Source organism: Urocitellus parryii, chromosome X, assembly GCF_045843805.1.
Source record: "Urocitellus parryii isolate mUroPar1 chromosome X, mUroPar1.hap1, whole genome shotgun sequence".
NCBI classification, from domain to species: Eukaryota; Metazoa; Chordata; class Mammalia; order Rodentia; family Sciuridae; genus Urocitellus; species Urocitellus parryii.
In genome coordinates, this window is record NC_135547.1 from 34,725,578 (window position 1) to 34,748,445 (window position 22,868).

The 22,868-nt window shown below is 34.7% G+C and overlaps 1 protein-coding gene and 1 non-coding gene across 3 annotated transcripts in view; both read left to right on the forward strand.

Annotated features, from left to right (window-relative positions):
• Lrch2 (leucine rich repeats and calponin homology domain containing 2) overlaps positions 1-22,868 on the forward strand; it is a 102,851-nt gene that overhangs the window by 40,334 nt on the left and 39,649 nt on the right. The window contains exons 6-12 of one of the 2 annotated variants that reach the window (XM_026410986.2): positions 2,945-3,078; positions 7,958-8,045; positions 8,752-8,863; positions 9,060-9,157; positions 9,248-9,306; positions 11,347-11,457; positions 18,811-18,876. In XM_026410986.2, coding sequence (XP_026266771.2) covers positions 2,945-3,078; positions 7,958-8,045; positions 8,752-8,863; positions 9,060-9,157; positions 9,248-9,306; positions 11,347-11,457; positions 18,811-18,876 — 668 coding nt within the window. The remainder of the gene's footprint in view (positions 1-2,944; positions 3,079-7,957; positions 8,046-8,751; positions 8,864-9,059; positions 9,158-9,247; positions 9,307-11,346; positions 11,458-18,810; positions 18,877-22,868) is intronic. The other variant, XM_077793736.1, reaches the window with a different exon arrangement.
• Positions 4,053-4,125, forward strand: Trnas-cga (transfer RNA serine (anticodon CGA)). The gene has a single exon. It is a non-coding gene; the product is annotated as a tRNA-Ser (tRNA).

A 22,868-nucleotide genomic window follows, 5' to 3' on the forward strand; every position in this document is an offset into this window, starting at 1 on the left:
TGTAATCCCAGTGATTTGAGGCAAGAAGATTGCAAGGTCTAGGCCGGCCTCAGCAACTTAGTAAGATCCTCAACAATTTAGTAAGATCCTGTTTCAAAACAAAAAATAAAAAGGACCGAGGATGTAATTTGGTGGTGCCCCTGGGTCCAATCCCCAGTGTAAAAAAAAAAAGCAATAACAAAAAGTTGGGTAGGGGGAGTGATAGGTGACTTGACGTGTTTGTCCACACCGAGGGAGGTTTTACAATTTGGTCATGGATTCAAGAACAAATTATTAATAGACATATAGAAAACATACAAAAGAGAAATGGAATCATGATTTTAGGGAAAACAAAAATATTGTAGGAGAAAATAAATATAATCCTACCTTTCTATGGGGCTCATCTGTGGATATTTTCTTGGTCATAAATTTTTACATAAATAATGTAAAAACTGGATTTTGATTTAATGAAAAATTGTGACATAGCTATAATAATAATAGAAAACGTTGTCTTCATTTTTCAAAGCAAGACTGTGTGACTAAAGAGTCCATGCTCTTTAACCACTGTTAGGCTTCTGAAGAGAGAGGGAATATGATTATGTGAGTGGAGGGGGTATAGTAGAGGTGGTGGTGGTGACAGTGGTCATAGTGGTAGTGCAAGAAATTTAAATTCTCATCTTCTTTAGTGATACCCCAATAAACAAAATCTATGACTGAAAAATAAAAAGTAGTAGAAGCATGTTATTCATGAGGGTAACTAGCAAAATACCAACTGAAAAAGTTCAAAGTGAGGATTGGGTCTTAGAGATTGAAAGTATAATGGGAGATTACTTTTTAAACAGCTTGTGATTCTGCTTGATTTTTTGAAACTATTTACATGATTTATCATGATAAAAACAATAGTTAAAATTTATAGAATTTACAGAAAATAAATGTTTAATTAGTTTGGACAGATAGTGGGATACTATTTTGCACACTTTAATTGGTAATGTATTTATATCCTAATAACTCATTTTTATTTGCCTTTCAAATGAAATTTTTCAGCAATGAATCAGACCTAGTATCTATGAGAATTACCTAAAACATCTTTTACTTGGAATTATAATTTTCTTTCTTTTTGGGGGGGGTACCAGGGATTGAACTCAGGGGCACTGGACCACTGAGCCACATCCCCAGCCCTATTTTGTATTTTATTTAGAGACAGGGCCTCTCTGAGTTGCTTAGTGCCCTGCTTTTTGCTGAGGCTGGCTTTGAACTCGTGATTCTCCTGCATCAGCCTCCCAAGCAGATGGGATTACAGGCTTGCACCACCATGCTCCACTTTTTTTTTTTCTTTTTGATACTGGAAATTGAACTTGGATGCTTTATCAGTGAGCCACAACCCCACCCTTTTTTGTTTTTATTTGGTGACAGGGTCTTGCTAAGTTGCCCAGACTGGCTTCAACCTTTCAATGATCCTCCTGCCTCAGCCTCCTGAGTTGCTGGGATTATAGGCATGTGCCACCATGCCTGGCATAATTTTTATTTTTATTTTTTTGGTTACCAGGTATTGAACCCAGGGGTGCTTAACCACTGGACCACATCACTAGCCCTTTTTATTTTGAATTTTTTTGAGATAGGGTCTCATTAAGTTGCTTAGAGCCTTACTAAATTGCTGAGGCTGGCTTGGGACTCGTGATTCTCCTGCATTAGTCTCCCCAAACACTGGGATTACAGGCATATGCCACTGTTCCCAGCTATATAGTTGTCTTTGTTGATTTCTTTCTTTTTTATTTGTTATTTTTAGTAGTACTATGTATTTTGGCATATCATACATACATGGAATATAACTTCCCATTCTTGTGGTTGTATATGATGTGGAGTTACGATGGTCATATATTTATATATGAACATAGGAGATTTATGTTTAATTTATTCTACTGTTTTTCCCATTCCCATCCCTCTTCCTTCCTCCCATTCCTCCCTGTCCAATTCAGTGAACCTCCACTCCTCTCTCCCCTCTGACTATTATGAGTCAGCATCCTCATATTAGAGAGAACATTCAGCCTTTGGTTTTTTGGGATTGGCTTATTTCCCTTAGCATGATAGTCGCCAGTTCCATCCATTTACTGGCAAATGAGATTTTATTCTTCTTTATGGCTGAGTAATATTCCATTGTGTATGTGTACCACTTTGTTGATTATTTTTGCATGTGAGGTAAGGTTATGTGAACCCATCAAACAAGATATTTTTATTAAAAATTTTGGGAAATATTTATTTGATGTCACTCATAATGACTGTAAATAAATAACCTTTGTAAAGATTACTTACAATTTCTTTGCTTCTCATTTTCCATCAGTTTTACACAAAATACCTTCTTTCACATAGTTTTTTACCCCTTGTTATTTCTTTCCTTCATAACTAATAAAAAATAATTTTTCAGTTGAACTGACCAATGTTTTTTTTAAATTTTATTCTAATCAATCTATCATTATACCTTTCAACAAATTCACTTTCTCTTTATTTACATTATTTTTATTTTAGTTTTCTTTCAGTGTTCATACCAAACATCTTTGTGGTTCTGATGATATTACCTTAAAAATTATATATATTTTTTGCCCTTTTATCACCAAATCAGTGAATAGTTTATTTCTTTTTCTTCTTTTTCTAATAAGGGCAACTTTCATGTGTTGTAAATTTTTATATCGTTTAGTGGTTTGTACATTCTACTTTTAACGAGAAAGCTTGCGTAAATTATAGAAAAATTAACTTTTTCTGATAAGAACAGAGATATCAATAGCATTTAATTGGTGTCAGTATTGTTCAATTTTTCCATGTAATGTTAGATGTACAAACTCTTTAAATATGCAAAGTATCAATTAAGATTATTATATCATAACATAATTTGACATTATTAAAATAAATAACTTGATAATTGCCATTTATATTTTGAGCTGTATAATAAATACATCTCATTTGTTAACAGATATGTTTAAAGGGTAAAGTACACATATTTAAGTACTTAAATATCCAAGCGTGTTGTAGAATGGATAAGAAACCAGATTCCCTGGATCTTCCATCATTGAGTAAAAGAATGCCCTCTCAGCCTCTCACAGACAGGTAATATAATGTTTTTATAGTCTCTTTTTGTTTTCTCTTTTTTTAAAAGATATTTATTAATCTTAAGTGTATTGAGTATATTTAGGCTGATTGGCCCAGTGGTAAAATCAGTATTTCTGAAGCTAAATATCACCATCAGAGAATGAACTTTAAGATACTAGAATAAATCTGAGATTTTCTCAGATAATTATTATTATTTTAGCAGTGAAAATGTAAACATTTGACATTATATTGCAGAATCACCAATTTCTCAGCTATAACAACTGTTAATTTACTTTTGTGATTTCTGTATTCTACATTTGTAATAGCAAATAGAATTTTACTTCAAACCGAGTTTGGTGGAAGATCATGATGATTTTTCTTTTTGTCATATTCTTTTTTTGTGTGTGTGTGTATGATGCTGGGGATGGAACTCAGGGTCTTGCGCATACTAGGCAAGTACTCTACTACTGGGCTACATCCTCATGCCCCTAGTTATATTCTTTAGGACTGATCAAAGATGATATGCCATTGACATTCCTTATGATTTTGATGATTTCCTTATGAGATTTTGAAATGGTAAATTATATTTGTTTATAATCCATCCTTTCAAGATGCAGGTTGGTCTGAAAGATTTTATGAAAATATAATTCGGGCTGGGATGTAGCTCAGTGGCAAAGTGTTTTCCTTGCATTCACAAAGCCCTGTGTTTGACCTCCAGTTCCCCCACCAAAAAAAGAACCCCACCAAGAAAATATAATTCTATGCAGTGATTTGGAATGGGGTGAGAGTACAGAAAGAGAGAATATGCCCCTGACTAAAGTATTTAAAGGTTTGTCTTTGCATATGTGATAAAGTTTAGATTGCTTGGAATGGCAGTATCCGAAATACTATTGGTGACAGTACAAGTTCTTAAATTCCAAATAGGACTTTTTTCTTGAATATTTCTCTTGCTTGTGTAGTGTTAAATATCTAAACATTAGACTTAGGGGGCTGGGGATATAGCTCAGTTGGTAGAGTGCTTGCCTCGAATGCATAAGGCCCTGGGTTCAATTCCCAGCACCGCCAAAAAAAAAAAAAAAAAGATTTAGTACCTAAAGATTATTTTGCTTAATATTATGAACAATATTAGACCAAACAAGTCTATAAAAATTAAAGTTAATACCTATTCTAATCTCTATTAATATGCACTATTTTAAAATGAATTTAGTAGTGGCATTCACTGATTTAGTCATTTATATTACAAATACCTTTTGAATGCCTACTGGTAGATTTCAGGGTATGTTTTATTGAGTGCCATTGTATGTTGGTCTTGCACCTCATGGAGGCTACAATCTTGTAGAGAATGAATCAGTGAGTAAATGTAAAGTATGGTTTCTATCACTTAAGCACTATCATAAAGTTGAACAATGGTAAGATGAACCATAATAAATCAAGGACCATTTGTATAAGTGCATGCCATATGCTCTGGTTTGAATATGTTTCCCAAAGTTCATGTGTTAAAAACTTAATCTCCAATACAACAGTGTTTGGGGGCAGCGCCTAATAGAAGGTATTAAGGGCATGACAGCTCCCAGACACTTCACTGTGAGGGTGGACAACCAATATACTATCATGGGCTGTGTTGCTAAACTATGATGCTCAGTAGGTTTGGTGTGTTAAGTACATTTTCAAATTAAAATATTTTAACTTATGATGTGTTTATTGGAACTTAATACCAACATTAATCAAGGAGCATCTGTACATATGTATAAATTTTCAAATCATAGTGCTATGAAGGAAAGGGCCATATTTCAAGAGTGTGGTCAGGGAATGTCTCTTTGGGAAGATGAAGTTTTAAGTCAAGATCCTAATGAAGAAATCCAGCCATGTGAAGAGTAAGGGGGAAAGCAACTCACAAAAAAATGACCTGTGTCTTCCCTTAGGTTGGGAAGGAACTTAGTGTATTCAGAGGAAGCCAGAATGATTAGTAGAGCGACTGAAAGGTAGAGTGGTAAAAATTGATTACGGAGAGATAGTCCAGGCTCAAGTCATGTGGGGGCTTTGTAGTCTGTGGCAAGAAGTTTGAATTTTATTTAAAATACAATGGTAAGTCATTGAACATTATAAAGAATTGATCTGATTTGTTTCAACTAATTTGACTTTTAGAAGAATAGATTGGAAGTGAGCAGAAGTGAAAGCACAAAAATCAGTTTATATTGTTGCAATACTGCCCAGAGATCAAGAGATCTTTTTATTTTTACTTGTTAGAGTTTTTTTTTTTAGTTGTAGATAGACATGATACCTTTATTTTATTTATTTATTTTTATGTAGTGGTAAGGATCAAACCCAGGGCCTCACATGTGGTAGGCGAGTGCTCTACCACTGAGCCACAACCCCCAGCTCTGATTAATTTTAATAATATATTCTATTTAACCCAGTATATCAAATACTACCATTTAAATCTTTAATTAATATACAAAAATAGTGAGATATTTTACATGCTCATTTTTATATGAAATCTTTGAAATGTGGTGTATACATTTATCATGTGTCTCAATTTGGACTAGCCACACATCAAGTGCTAAATACCCATATGTGGTTAGTAGTCACTTACTATATTGAACAGTGCAGATCTATAGAGTTGATTGTCAGGTCTCATGGGTCGGCTAGCACCCCGCCAGGGTAGTTTCCTGCTCAGAAGGTTGTGAGCCACCTGAGAAAATGAAAGTCTGAAATAGATAGTAAAGAAATAAGGAGACAGGGGTCTGGGGCTGTGGCTCAGTGGTAGCGCACTTGCCTGTCATGTGTGAGGCACTGGATTCGATTCTCAGTACCACATATAAATAAATAAAATAAAGGTCTATCAACAACTAAAGAGAGAGAGAGAGAGAGAGAGAGAGAGAGCGAGCAAGAGAGCGAGCGCGCGCGAGAGAGCCAGAAATTAGATTTAAAGAGAAAGCAGAGCTCCTGATAGATCCTTCAGTCCTGGTGGAAGCTAGAACTGAACAACTAGAAAGTGGCTCTGGTTCTTTATTTAAGGGAGAGTACATCAAAGGCAGGGATAAGGTTTTAGTGGAAGTAGTCTTGCTGCAAACAGGTTGATTGGCATCTTGACAAGCTATATCCATCTCTGAGAGGCTGTGGCTGTGTGACTCCAGCTGGTCACCCCAACTCCAGTGCAGTGCTGATCCTAGCAGAGCTCCGTAGGATATCACAGGTACTGGGTGATCTCAAACCAGCAGGAGTGCCGCTGGGAGTTCCCAGATACCAGACTTTCCTACCACCTGGCTTCCATGTTGATTTGTTTCATGCACAGTTCATGGATGGCTTCCAGCAGTCAGGTGTGTTAATCTCCCACTAACAGCCTGTATTGAACTATTTGGAAAATTATTATATGTGCCTTCATATACAGGTTCCTGGCAATATGGTTCTCACTACTTAAAATGCCTTCCCATGCCTTATCTATTTTGTAAACTCTTTGCTCTACATGAATAGGCATTACAATAGTTACATATACAGTATTAACTTTTGGGATCAGACATAAAGATAGCTTTAAAGGTCTTTTTTGACTCTTAACAACTGTATGTCTTAATGTCTCTGGTCCTTAGTTTTTTAATATGTAAAAATAAAATAATCATACAAATGCTATTGGGATTAAATTAAATAATGTATATAGAGTACTTAGCACAATGCATTATTTATAATATTTTCTCAACAAATAGCTTATTATCATTGTCATCTATTACAAATGCATGTATATGTTTGTACATGGATTTAATATTGTAGAGTCAGCTCTAATAATGGTTTAACATCTTAAATCTTCTCTGGCTTTGTATAGTTTATTTAAAATCTCTGAGCCTGTTTCCTTATCTAAAATGTTAACCATACCCACTTCATAAGGTGGTTATGTGAATTAAATGTGTACTTTGCAACCAGTTCAACAAATGATTATCAGTAAATGTTAGAGTTTTCCCCTTTAGAAGTTAAATTTTATAAGCTTTATTATTCTCATTTGTACAAAGAAGCAACTTTAAAAATATGGACTATGTATGAAATATGAGGTACAGCTCGCCCAGTTCCTAACACAGTGTAGACATTCAGCAAATGCTAGCAATTACGCCCTGTCTTCTAAGTCAATGCCTCTTTCTTGGGTAAAGCCTTTCCTAACCTTACCAAGGAGAATTAGTTGATCTCTCTTTTTTCTCCTGGCACTTTAATTTACCTCTGTCATAGGCTTCATTAACATATAAACAGACTCATTTCCCTTCTGGGCTGAGAGCCCTTTGAAGGCAAACTTTTTGTTCATCTCATTTTATCTCAAACATTAAGCACAGTGCCTGATACTTTGTAGATGCTTCCCTAAGTTTATTGATATACTTCTGAAAAGACAAAAATAAATTTTTGTTTTTGTAAGCATGAAACTGAAATTAAAGGAGGAATTTAAGCGTACCAGTTGAGATCAGAGACTTTAGTGCTAGGTAATCTGGGGATCAGATTTACACATGGTTTGCAAGTTGTGTGTCCTTGGGTAAGTTACCCCATTTTTACCCCAGCCTTAGTTTCCTCACTTATAAGATTAGAAGACCCCATAATCTGCTCGAGTTTTCACAAGAAATATATATTTTTTAATATTTATTTTTTAGTTGGATACAATATCTTTATTTTATTTATTTTTTTTTATGTGGTGCTGAGGATCGAACCCAGGGTCTCGCACGTGCTAGGCGAGTGCTCTGCCGCTTAGCCACAACCCCAGCCCCCCCACAAGAAATATTAACGGTATTATATACTTAGCCCAGTTCCTACCACAAGATAAGCAATCATTATATATTTTGTATTATCTAAGGAAGTTTTAGATCAAGTGTGCATTATCTATTTGAGAACAAAATCCTAACTGTCTTTAGTATTTCTATTTTCATAGTATGGAAGATTTTTATCCAAATAAAAATCATGGCCCTGACTCTGGAATTGGAAGTGATAATGGAGAGAAACGATTATCTACAACAGAAGTGAGTCTTTTCCATCGCTGATCTGTTTTGTTTTACAGTTTTATTAGAACTCTGAGATGGAGATATTTGCACACATTTGACTTTGTTTGAAAATATGATCATTATTTTATTTTATACCTTCAAATGAAAAAAAGTACATACTGATTATTAAAGCAGACGTCAACTTTAGCTTATTAATTTTTTATCTGAAAACTGGAGAAGTAAAGTGGTTATTTTATAATTTGCATGCTTGATTAAAGCAATATAACCTTTGTCGTGTGTTTCAAATGCCTCTTTTTTTCTTTTTGTTTTGGGTACTGAGAATTGAACTCAGGAGCACTTGACCACTGAGCCACATCCCCAGCCCTATTCTGTATTTTATTTAGAGACAGGGTCTCACTGAGTTGCTTAGCACCTCACTAAATTGCTGAGGCTGGCTTTGAACTCGTGATGCTCCTGTCTCAGCCTTCTAAGTCACTAGGATTACAAGCGTGCACCACCATGCCTGGCTGCCTATATATAAATATACACACACACACACATATATATATGTGTGTATATATTTAGTTGTAGATGGACACACAATATCTTTGTTTATTAATTTTTTGTATGTGGTGTTGAGGATAAAACCAGTGCCTCACACATGCTAGGCAAGCACTCTACCACTGAGCTACAGCCTCAGTCCCTCAAATGCCTCATTTTGTATTTTGTGCTCATTTCTTTTCAGCCATCAGATGATGATACAATCAGCCTTCACTCTCAAGTTTCAGAATCAAATAGAGAGCAGACATCAAGAAATGAGAATCACACAATAGGAAGCAAGCCTGATTCTCAGAAAGGTAATTCATGTGGTGTCTGCTATTTTATGTCATGTGTATATCTCTTATTAAAAGTGAGCCTTTTATTAAAAATGGACTTTGAAAATTTATCATGTCTTTAGCTAACTCTTATACTAAGAAAATAAACTTTATTCTAAGCACTATAGTGTTAGAGCATTTAGTATATATTTTAAAATAAATATCAATCTATACTTAGACCAGGAGGTGTATGATTTTATTGACCCCAACACAGAAGATGTAGCAGTTCCTGAACAAGGAGATACACATATTGGATCATTTGTCTCTTTGCTTAAGGTAAATAAGACTGTGAATAGATTACATGTTATCCTTCATCTTACAAAAGTGGACCATACAATTTAAAGTGATAATTTTCTTTCATATAAGGGAAAAGAAAAATGCTTTGAAAAATCTCAGAAAAATGAAGAATTGGGAAATGAAAAAAGGTAAGGACACAAATTCTCAAAATGATATGTTATTTATAAGTACTTGAACTATTCATTACATATTCCTACTTGAAAGAGCACTCAAAAGAATTTTTGGCCCATTTCTCTGTTATGTTTAGATTGTTAATTTGCAAATATATCATCTATCTGGATTCCTTAAAATTATACTAAAACTTTAGGTTGAAAGTAAGATATACACTACATTTCTCCCCTGAAGGGTAATAATAATGTTTTCTGTTTTACTAATGAGAACTGTACCTTCACATACATTGCTTCATTTGAATTCTTTCTCCACCTTTTAAAGATAGATGGTATTGGCATTATTTTGCCAATAAGGAAACTGAGTTTGGAACTCCAGTGTGATGTCTTTTGATCTAATCTACTTTCTATTTTGTCACACTGGTTATAGCAATTTTAAGGATACTTATGTTCATATTTTATTAAAATAATTGTGGGGGCTGGGGATGTGGCTCAAGTGGTAGCGCACTCGCCTGGCATGCGCAGGGCACTGGGTTCGATCTTCAGCACCACATACCAACAAAGATGTTGTGTCTGCCGAAAACTAAAAAATAAATATTAAAAAATTCTCTCTCTCTCTCTCTTTAAAAAAAAATAATTGTGGTTTGTATCTTTATCTTTCATTTTATGAAATTATGAAATATGACCTACCACATTTTTTCAGTCATTATTTCAGGTTACTCACATGGTAACAAATACATTAAGAAAGAAGAAAGGAAGGAATGTTTGTTGAATGCCTACCATGTACCAGAATGAGTACTATATATGCTTTCACACATTTTCCACTTACTCTTCAGTAAAATCCTGCAGGGTAGATATTGATCCCATTTTTACAGATGAGGAAGGTGAAGTTCAGAGGCGTCTTGTTTTGTGCCTAAAACTTCTTATGTCCACTAGTAGTTAGGGCATGAACTGAGCTTTCTCTGATCCCCATACTTTTTTCTCTACATTGTGTTTTCCTTTGAGTGACCTCATTAGTAATTTCTTTTGGGGGTATGGGCATAGTGCTGAGGATGGAACCAGGGCCTCACTCATACTAAGCACATACTCTACCATTGCTACATTCCGAGCCCCTCACTGGTAATTTTTTAAGCAGTTATTAATCCCCTCAAATGCCCTGTAAGGAGGTACATTGCTTTCTTTTTTTTCCTTAAGATTTCATTCTTCTTTTACTTTCTCACATTATCTAATAAGGACAGTTGCCTAAATTTGAGAGTCATCAGTGTCATATCATGTAAGATGTGGTAAAGATTAAGAAAACTCATGGTCTGATAGGATTTAGTAAATTAAATGCTTTTTAAAAAATATCTTTAATTAATTAGTTTACTTTTATGTGGTGCTGAGGATCGAACCCAGGGCCTTGCCCATGCTAGGGAAGCACTCTACTGCTGAGCCACAACCCCAGCCCCAAATTAAATGCTTTTAAGGTAAAAGTAACTAGAGTTTAGAGAAAACTTTATTTAAAATTTTTTTGTTTTCTTTAAATGATAAAAATGATATATCTTAATTAGCATTTTTCTGGTAAATTTGCAAATCTTATTTGAACTTGTTTTGCATTTCCTTTAAACATTTTACATGGAGATTTTTTAAAACCAAAATAAACTGAGAGAAGCAGTCTGGCTTAATAAAATGAGAAATTTTCATGACAGTTTATATTTATTTATAAAGGCAGACCATGTAGAGCTTTGCAGTTACTACACTCAAAACTGAGCAATATGCATTGTTAAATTTCTGTGGCCATTACACATTTCAGAAATTTAAAAATGGTTGTAGACTTCATTATTTGTTGGTCATTAATTATATTAATACAGCTAGTATGCCACATTTCATAATGAGTAGAGAACATAGATTTGTTTTCCTTAGATATTATATATTCTTTTATTTCTTATTTTAAAAATAAAGAATATAAAGATTTTAGCTTTCACATGGTATTAAAAATAAAAATGTTATCAATTTTTAGAAGTTGACCTAAGATACAGACTGCTTTACTTTGTGGATAACCATGTTTGTGTTATCTTTTAGAGTTGAGAAGGAACAATTACTTGGAGAAGAAGAAGAAGATGATGATTTGAAGGAAGTAACTGATTTGAGGAAAATAGCTGCTCAGTTATTGAAGCAAGAGCAGAAGAACAGGTATTCCTTACAGTAATGAAATTTAAATAGTCAAATTTTATAATCTTTAAATCAGATCATTTAAAGATTAAAAAATACAGTAAATGAAGTTTCAAGTAAACAATAACACCCTTGTAAGATCTATTCCAAGATCTTGAGACTAACTATTAAAAGACAATAGGAAATACTTAAGGAGAAAAATGTAAAATTACAGTACAACTAACAGAATATATTCATGTGGTCACTGTGTTTAATAATTGCTTATATATTTTTTATTTTTGTGTGCTGAATCATAATGACTGATTTATTTTTTATACTTATTTTAGCTCACATTAACTTTTACATTGTAAACATTTTTTCTTAAATGATTATAAAAAAAACACTTTTTTGGGGGGATATGTATAAACTCCTTAGAATTGAACCAAATCATATAGTGGTTGAGGAAATCACTGTGATGATTTGAGTGCCACAAATTCACTTTTGTCTGCTTCTTGCTCAGCAACTATTTTCGCTTCTATGTAGGCCTTCTTTAAATGCATGTTGTTGGCAGTGAGGAGGACATTGTATGAATGAGTATAAAATCAAACCAAGTTTATTTTTAATACAGGAAAAGTTTCATGTGCTGGTAAGGGTCAGCTATTTTTACCATCTTCATTTACTGAGAGTATTACATTTATTTGTTTGTTTATTTAAATTGTTTGGTACTGGGGATTGAACCCAGGGGTGCTTAACCACTGAGCCATAACCCCACCCTTTTTATTTTTATTTTGTTTTGGTACTGGGGATTGAACTCAGGGGGCGCTTGACCACGGAGCCACATCCCCAACCCTATTTTGTATTTTATTTAAGAGTCAGGGTCTCACTGAGTTGCTTAGGGCCTTGCTAAGTTGCTGAGGCTAGCTTTGAATTCAAGATCTTCCTGCCTCAGCCTATGGAGCTGCTGGAATTACAGGCTATGACACCAAACCTGGCTTAATTTTTTTTTTTTTTTTTGAGACAGAGTCTCACTAAGTTGCTTAGGGTCTCTCTAAGTTGCTGAGGTTGGCCTCATACTTGCAATCCTCCTGACTCAGCCTCCCAAGTCACTGGTATTACAGGCATGCACCACGATGACCAGCTTGCATTTATAATTTTGAAATAATAAAGATCTGAGTTTTTTGTTTTGTTTTGAGTAAATTAAGATAATTTTGATACATTTAGCCTGGATAATAATAAGTATTTTATGTAACTTGCTCAAGACAATAAATATTTATGGATAATATAACTCTGGTTTCGAAGTTTCACATTTAAATATACTGGCATTTGTTTAAATATGCTTTGAAAAATACCATTAAAAGTTATCAAATGACAAATATATGGTTTTTAGGGGAAATCTGGATATTGGCCAATAAGATAAATAGCCATTAAACCAAGTTAAGTATCATTTTTGTATAGCTACTGCATGTTATAGATTTAAAATATCATACTAGAAAATATCATTGATCTTTACCTTATCTATATCTAATGAATCCTCATTCCCAGTTTATATTTTTCTTGACCCATAACTTTCTTTTTTTTTTTTTTTAACTGAGCGTTGAACCCAGGGACGCTTTACCACTGAGCCATATTCCCAGCCCTTTTTAATTTTTGATTTTGAGACAAGATCTTACAAAGTTGTCTAGGCCGACCTTCACTTGTGATACTCCTGCCTTAGCCTCTTGAGTTGCTGGGATTACAGGTGTGCACCACCAAGCCTGGCTACCTCAGTGGTTTAAGAGATTTGATGAGGCTTGCTCCACCTGCTCTGTGAAACTTAAAAATTAGTTGAGTTTTTGTCTCCTCTACGTAGCAGGTGCAGAAATTGAATTTATCATTATGGGAAGAAAATGTTGCTCATTTGCTCATTTATTGATTTGATGGTGGTGCTGAGGATTAGAACTGGGGCCTTGCACAGACTATAGGCAAATAGTCTAGCACTGAGCTACATCTCCAGCCCCTTGATATTTTAAGAACCCGCACTAGTATCTAATTTTCTTATAGTGTTCTGATTTTAACATTGCCATATATAATATTTCTATATTTTTCATTTCTACTATTATCATGTTAGTTTTTCATCTATCCATGTGCTTTAAATTATTCTTTTTAGCTTAGGTACCAACATTGACTCAGTAGCTATGTTTCATATGTTTTGTTTTTGTGATAGTTTTGTTAACTAATACAAAATAGCATGTAGCATTGTGCCTTGCACATAGTATGTACTCAGTTTTACTGTTAATGATTAGCCAATTCCTTGAAAATTAAATCAGATTTAGAGCTAGGAGGAGCTATTAATTTAATTTAATTACAAATTTTATGTTGTCCCTAAATAACTTCTGTATGCAATAGTGATTTTCAAGCTGTATGCAAAAGTGATCTTTGTCTGATCTGGTTTTTTTTTTTCATCATCCATTTTAGATGTTAGCACATCTAAAATGTTATAGATGTTAGCACATGAATATAAGAACTTTTTAGATTATATATTAATATGCAGTAACTTTAATATTGTAATAATATCTAATTTTTGAAGGCCTTATAATGTTTACAATAATCTCTTGATATGTTTTTCACTGGTATGATTATCTAGCCCTGATATTTATCCCTTATATTGATCTAAAAGATGCAATGTGTCACACAAAAGCCCTAACTAGCTTTACTAAGAGAACCCTAAATAGCAGTTAATGGGATTCCTCTACTAAATAAAGAGTTAATGCTAATGAGAAAGATATTTTAACTACAGCTCAAGGGGACACCTGTGCCATTAAAAAAACTAAAATGTTGTGCATGTTTCTAACAACTCTGCTAATGTTTCTAAAGCCTTAAATGGCCTCCACTCACAAATTAGTGGTATGTTGGATCCCATCTTAAGCTTTACTTGACTTCATGGTTTTCAGAGACTGGCTGGGATACTAATTGCTTTTGTGCTAATTTTTTAAAAAAATAATACTTTTTTGTCGTTTATTGTTGTCCTAGCATGATCCCTGCCCTATGTATGCCTTGTCCAGTCACCCGCCAACTTCCACCATGGACTTCTAGACTGCCCTGATGCTAAATACCCTTATCTGTCCATGCCCCACCTGATAGAGAACAATCACTTCCCCCCAACTTCCCCTCTCAACAGGAAGCAGCCTAGAGATTTTGTTGCCCATGTATCCACAGAAAAGGAAGATAGAAATTGACAGTGGGGAAATGTAACAGTGGTCTGCCTCATCCTTTGAATATAGCCCTTGCTGCTCTGCAGCTCAGCCTTATTTTAAAATGGACATTTTTTTGTTTGTTTGTTTCTTTTGTCTTGTTTTCCTCTTCTACCTCTACCCCTCTCTAACCTCAGGGAAACAGGATTACCCTTCTTCCCTACTGTAGGGCCAAGATTATCTGTCCTTGAGCACATACCTACAATTGGACCAAAATAATTCACACTTTAGGGAGGGTGCCAGAAGATCTAAGAAATGATTGTTACAATCTGACTGGGTATACCTGGAATGTAGCTTTTGAATCACCTCTTTAAAAACCCTCTATTCCTCCTGACCGGAGAACCACTACCTCTGGGGTAGGAGTTCCCTGTGTCTCTCTTTTGCTAGCAAAGCAATAAAATTTATTTTTCCTTTTTCTAAAATAAATAAATAAAAAAAAATGTTTACAATAATCTGGTCCTAGGGCTGGAGTTGTGGCTGAGTGGTAGAGAACTTGCCTGGCATGTGTGAGACCCTGAGTTTGATCCTCAGCACTGCATATAAATGAATAAATAAAATAAAAGGTAAATAAACATTAAAAAATAATCTGGCCATAAAGAGCACATTTTATTTTAAATTTTATTTTATATTACCTCCCTAGCCAGTTCTATTAATGACTGAACTTAAACTGTATCTCAGAATTTTATAATGCTAAATCTACTATTTCTTTTCAATAAATGATCCTGTCCTCCTTTTAAAATACGTTGATAATAATTAAAGTTTCTTATTGGTTATTGTCATAATACTTGAACCTTTTTTATTTGGGGTGCTGGTAATGGAACCCCAGGCCTTGCACTTGCCAGACAAATACTCCACCACCGGGGCTGGGGATGTGGCTCAAGCGGTAGTGCGCTCGTCTGGCATGCATGCGGCCCGGGTTCGATCCTCAGCACCACATACCAACAAAGATGTTGTGTCCGCCGAAAACTAAAAAATAAATATTAAAAATTCTCTCTCTCTCTCACACACTCTCTCCTCTCTCACTCTCTCTTAAAAAAAAAAAAATACTCCACCACCAAGCTACTTCCCTAGCCCCACAATACCTGAATTTGAATGAAACCAAACAAATCTAAGAGTAATCCTATCCTGCAGTGCATTTGATATAATTTATGTCTTCTCTAGTTGTAGACTTCCCTTTTCACGCTGTGCTGTTATGTTTTATATTCCAAGTTTATTAAATGAAGACTCTGAAATGCTATTTAAAATTTCAGGCCAGGAATTTAACATAAATCCTTAAGTTTTAACATAATCATTATAATTTATGTTTGTTGTTAGTGTTGATTAAAAAATAATTTATCTGGAACAAGATTGCCCTTAAATATTAGGAAATACCATTGAGAATTCCTACTTTGACTATAGGTCATATTAGTTGTAGGTTAAAAGAAGCCACGTATGTACTCCAAATCAAGAGGCAATTAAAAAATTACTTATGTTGAGTTCAGTGATAATTTTCTTACAGCCGTTTGGCTAGTTATTTAGTTCATACTTTTTAAAAAATTTTTTGATTCTTTAAGAAAATTTACACAATTACTTGGTAGGTGACACTCTTCCAGTAAAGATATCGGTGTTTAGAATTAATAACCAAAAGAGGGTCAGTGGGGGAAGAGATCAGCAAACAAACCATCAAGTAGCTAACTCATATGGGTTCAGTCTGAAGCCTGGTTATTTAGAAGACAGCCCCCTCTTGGTCTAATTGAGATGAGTTGTGAGGAGTGGCATGCAACTGTAGTCCCAATTACTTAGGAGGCTGAGGTGGGAGCCCAGAAATTGGAAGTCAGCCTGGGCCAAACTGAGATCCTTGTATCCCTGTCTCCAAAAAAGAAAATGAAAGAAAGGTTAAGCTACTTTGCATTATTGAATTTTTATCCGCTCTCTGAAAATGTCAGATCATTATTTCTACTTGTGTCTGAGTATATGAAGTCCCTCTGCATCAAAGACAGACTGTATTAAAATTATTAGTGTTGCAAGATAAATAAACACTAGAGATCTGCTGAACATCATTATGCCCACAGTTAACAATACTGTATTGTACACTTAAAAATTTGTTAGGAGAGTGGACCTTATGTTCTTACGATAACAAAATAAAATTGAAAAAAAAAAGAGCAGGCTTTTATAGAATGAGGTGGAGGGAGTCAAGGAAGGAACTAATAAATGATCATTTCAGAATTTATTGTGTGGTGCTGGGAATTGAAAATAATATTAACTTGAGAATAAAGAAAAGGAATTCTGTTGAAAAACAAAATAATTTTGCTCTAAATTATTGAGCAAGTTCTCAACCTTTTCTTCAGTGGCTACTACTCTTTTCTGTACCAATATTTTATGTGGCTTAATAAGCAGATGTTTAGCTGACATCTTAAAATTTGGTTGATACCCTAAAGGAAGTATTAAAATATATGGAACTTTAGCAATAAACAGCTTCAGTTGACTGATTCCCATTGTATGTTTATTTCTGTTCACTTACTCCATAGCTCCATAGTATTTTTGTTAATCTTTCCTTTTTTTTTTTTTTTTGGTGAGCATTAAAAGAGTAGAATTTAGTTCTGGGTGCAGTAGTGCATGCCTGTTATCCTGGTGCTGCAGGAGGCTGAGGCAGGAGGACTGCAAATTTGAGGCCAGCCTCAGCCATTTAACAAGGCTTCAAGCAACTTAGTGAGATTAAAAAAAGAAAAAAAGGAGTAGGATTTTATTCAAGTGAGAAGAGAGACAGAGCTCCTATAGTGCCAAAGGGGACCCAACAGCGGTTGCCCACATCTTTCCTTATAATAATTATTTTATTTGCTTTTAGGTGTGTCTTGAGGTTTTTTTTAAAAAAATTTCTTAATTGTGGAAGGGTGTAATTCTGAGTACTATGTGACTAAATAACAAATAAGCAATCATGAAAACATAATTGAAGTATAATTAAGAATTTGGGGGGCTGGGGTTGTGGCTAAGGGGTAGAGTGCTCACCTAGCAAGTGTGAGGCCCTGGGTTCAATCCTCAGCACCACATAAAAATAAATAAAGGCATTGTGTCCAACTACAACTAAAAAACAAATATTTTAAAAAAAGAATTTGGCGAAGAAGTTTGATTTTAAGAAATTTATTTTGTTTCAGAACTGTAGAAATTATGCATATTACCAGTTTCTTATGATTTTTGTCTGATCATATGAACATTTGAATTTGAGTATTGTGTTAACATCTTTGTTATTACTACTTAGTTCTCTCAACTCTTGTAATCTAGCCATTTTTTTCTTTTCTGCTTCCTTACTAATGACGTCTTGTGAAACTAGAGAGAGTTTTGCCATTACACTAAAACTCAGGAGACATGTTGGCAAGGCAAAGAAACAGATTTTATTTGAAACCAGCTTTGAGGAAGATAGAGGAAACCTTTTTCTTTCTCAAATCTCCATCTTCCATATGTGAAATGTGAACACAGATGGGGACCATTCATAAACCATCATTCAGTGATAAACTTCCAGAGTACCAGAGAGCATCAGAGTGGGAGTCAAGGTATTCAGAGTTGGTGGAAGCCTTCAGTTATTAATGGGCCAGGTTGATGAAGATGAACTGTGTAGTCTTTTACTTAAAAATAAATTCTAGGAACCGGATTAGGGAAGTGTGTTAATAATCTAGAGTACATATTTATATAAAATTGATGTTTATTTTAACTTAATTACAGAGTGAAACATAAACTATCAACTTACATAACCCTAACCCTTTGCTAGCCTGGTTTTGGGGACAGTTTCTCAGTTTCCTTTGAGATGGAGAAAATAATAATCAGGAAGTTGGGGGAAAATATTTTAGGGTATGCAAGTTCAAAGGGGCTCTGTTATATACATAGTATCTTAAAAAATTCATATCTTTTTATCTTCTGTCTCAGCCCAAAGTCAGGTATACATAGGGGGATACTAGTATGGCTAGAAGGCATCCAGACTTTGAGAAGGGGTTTAGAAAAGAAGATGCATGAAAGAATTGGGTGACCCTCATTCTTTCATAAATTATTTATAGGCATCTGATCTTAAAAACATTTATTGTTTTCTAGTAAAGATCTTCATGGACTAGAAGCAGTTTGTTTTGGTGATTTTTTTTTTTTTGGTATAATATTCTCTTTAATGTCTTTCAGAATTAATGTGTCAGTTTACTTCTAGGATTCTTAATCATTCAACTTCTGTCATGAGAAACAAGCTGAAACAAACTGTGGAATGTGAGAAGAGGTATAAAAATATCTTGGTCTTATATTTAATATTTTATAATGAGACTTGATTTTTTGACAGTACTGTTTCCGAATATAGGCTTTAATTTATCTTTTTTTTTTTCTTGCTTTTGGTACTGAGGATTTAGTGCAGGGGTGCTTAACCACTGAGCCACATCCCCAGCCCTAGGCTTTAATTGAATAAATGATATGGATTTAGTATAACTAGATAATTTAAAGAGGAAATGTGTCACATCATGAATTAAGTTTACTTTTGATAAAACAAAACCAAAAGCTGGTTTGATGTTTTTGCTTATATCTATAGTTTGTCTTGATGATAAAATCATTCATTCAGCAAACATTGATGGATACCACTGGTTACCAGTGAGGAGTCCACATGTTGAAGTTTGAACATTAGAGAAGCACGCTGAGGCAAGCATATAAATTAGAGTTTATTTAAAAAGGGGTAACAGGCTTCTCCCTCCAGGGAGAAGGGGGCCATAGATGGTATCCCCAGAAGCGAGGTGTTCTGCCCTTTTTATATGTCTTATGCTTCCTTTGTTCTCCAGCCTTCCCCCCACCCCTTGTCTTTCTCCTTCCTGCGGATGTGACTAGGCCCAGGAATGCTCAGAGGACCAACAGGTGGGCTGAAGGGGGAAGGGTAGGAAGGAACAGCCAAAGACACTTTAACAATCTTATAGCTCCCTGTAGGGAGGGGAAATTCCTGGGACAGGTTACCTTGGCAACAGGTTGGAGCAGAGGCTTTACCCCACCCATAGCACTCCACAAAAACCTGGGAGACAAATTAGCTAGGCAAATAGGTTTGTTCAAAGTCTAAAACATCTAAAAGTTTATCAAACGTCAAATTTTTAAATATTTAATACAAAGTATGTAAAAATTGAAATTCTGGACTACCCATATTTAACTGCTGAATGAAGGTATATCATTTCACTTCATAATCAATATGAGGTTTTCTTCAAAAAAGTGTGGTGAGAACATTATGTGAAACTTTTTAAAAATAAATATTACTTAAATATTATTTATTACTAAACTGGTGCAAGATTAGGATGCATGGAATATTCATGAATATATGTTACTATAGTGGCAAAAATTATTCAGTGAAATATGGTAGACAGAATTTCTAAAAGTACTATTAGGATTTATGATCAGTTTATAACAACAATAACAACCAACCCACAATTTTTAGCTCATTATGAAATGGTGCCATTCGGAAACAAACCATACATAGCGTAGAAGCATTTTAAATCATTTGTTATTTCTTCTGGTTTATCTTAAGACAGGAACAAAGAAAGAAATACCAAATAAAGTTAAATTTCTTCAGTCTAAGAATCTGATGGTATATTTTAAATAACATATAATCATAATCCTTTTATAATTTAGACCAAACTCAAGTCTAGACATTTTAATACTTAGACTCACGTGTGAAATTTCAAATATACTGAACAATTAATATTTTAGGTATAGAGATAGCATTATGAATTTATCAAACATTTGAGGTGTGAAAACCCTCAGATTTCTAGCTCTGAATCAGAATTTTCTTACAAAAATAAATTAAAAATTACATTTTAAAGGCTCCAATCTGTTAGGGTCTGTAAACAAGTCAAGATGGCACCTGGCATTTTGCCAGAGGGAGTGGTTTGTGAGGTGGAGCCAGTGAGCCATTAAGTGTGGAGATTCCTTATTGGTTGACTGCTGTATCTAGTTTATGTTAATTAAGATAAGCTGTGTGGAATGTATATATACCACTCCTGTCCTACAATAAATGGCTCCCACTCCTGCTGTATCAATGTACACAAGTTGTTCGTCACCCCCCCCCCCCCAGGTTATTTTGCTGCAGCCAGACTGCAGCACCAATCTAAGCAGAGGATAGAGAAAAATAGCAGTAGCTCATCTAGTACAAAGAAGCAGGTAAGCCTCTCCTGTTTACATTAGGCCACATAAACAAATGTATTTGGTTACCATCAATTCTATTTAGAAAAAGACCTTAGTAGTGGGCTTGTATAGCAAAACAAAGGATGTTTTTATAAAAACTTGTGGAACATTTATAAATGCCCATCTTACATATCTAACTTAGTCATTGTAACAGCTGTCATTTATAAGTTAAAAAATACAAGCATAATTAACATCTTAAGTTTTTTCTCTGCAGGAATTCTAAAAAGTTACTGCACATAGAAAGCCATGAACTGGGCTGGGGATGTGGCTCAAGCGGTAGCGCACTCGCCTGGCATGCGTGCGGCCCGGGTTCGATCCTCAGCACCACATGCAAACAAAGATGTTGTGTCCGCCAATAACTAAAATTAAAAAAAAAAAAAAAAAAAAAGCCATGAACTTTCTATCTTAAACATCTAAAGACAAATATCTCCTCAGTTGGTTAGCAGGCCAGAAAAAAAGGTGTATTACCAAATTTTAAAGACATCCTTATTGCCAATAAGTTTAAATTAATTTATTTGTCACAGATTTACTAAAGTCATGTGGCTTCAAAGACATTTGGGTGAACTTAACAAATGTTAAAAGGTTATGTACTTGCTTATCTACAAACCAATTTGGTAGCATGCAAATAAATAATAATATGTAAACATATAGGCATGCATGATAATATTTGAATGCTTACATTTGTTGCTTGCTAGTTTTAAAATACAGACTGTTGATCTAATATTACCCTAAGTGGTCTGTAAATCTGGAATTTGCATTTTTCATTTGAGGCCAGGTAGAAAATTTCTATCTTAAAGACTCAAACAAGCAAAACTTCAATAATCAGTTTTTCTTACCAGATTAACAAACAAGCAAAAACCTCAGATAAAGAAGAGAAAACCAAAAGCTTTTAATCAGACAAAACAAAAATATATAAGCATGTAGAATCAAAAATGAATTCACAGGGGTCGGTAATATGAATTAAAAATAAAGTGATCACAGATAAATAAATTTTGTCCTTTTGTGTTTTTTTTTCCCCCCAAAATCTCAATCCTTGTCCCCCTGCCAATCTAATAAGGACACAGTTTTGAGAAAAGGGAAAAAGTTGTATTGCTTTGCTAGCAAAGGAGACACCCAGGGGATTCCTGTCACAGAGGCTATGATTCTGCCGGTTCAGAGGGAACAAGGGGTGTTTTAAAAAGGTCATTCAAAGGCTGCATTTCATGTGTTCTAGCTGTAATTCACTTGTTAATTTGGAAGCTAGTGAATTTGGGAGTTCCTCTGGTATGGTCACCAAAGTTTGAATTACTTCTGCTCCTGTGCTGGGTGTGTACTCAAGGACAGATAACTCTGGCCAGGATGGGAAGAAAGGTAATCTGTTTCCCCTGATATTAGAGAGGGGAGAGATTAGGGAAGAGGAGGGGAGAAGAGGAAGAGAAAAAACAAGTCCTTTTAAAAATGAGTCCTAGTGGCAGAGCAGTAAGGGTTATATTCAAAGTATAAAGTGGACCACTGTTATGATATCTGACGGCCAAAGCAAGAATCATGTTCAGAGAAAATGGAATTTTGTCTTGTGCAGATAAATATGTCACTGTAGCCATTATAGCTTAGATTTTTAAATCAATTGTCATATAAAATGGTTGCAATAAATCAGAGCGCACTTTTAGACATAGCCCATGCTATAATCCTTTTTTCCAAACAGAATTCAAACAAGCTTTCTAAATGAACAATGATAGTTGCCTACTATCAACTAATACTATTACCAAAAGCTCGGTCCTTGTCCCCAATGCCAGTTCAATAACCAGGACATGGTTTTGAGAAAAAGGGAAAAGAAGGTTTTAGTGCTTATGCTAGCAAAGGAGAAGGGGGGGAGTGTACTTTTAAAGAAGCTCTTCTAAAACTCCCTTCCTGGTGTTCCGTGTAGGGGGGATTGTAATTCACTTGTTCATTTGGGAGTTATGTTCCCTAGATCAGAAAAAACTCTTTAATGCTCTGAGGTGCATGTGATAATCTCCAAGATATATAAATAACTCAAAAAACTAAATGCAAGGAGCAGCGGAAAAGCTCCGATAATTCAACAAG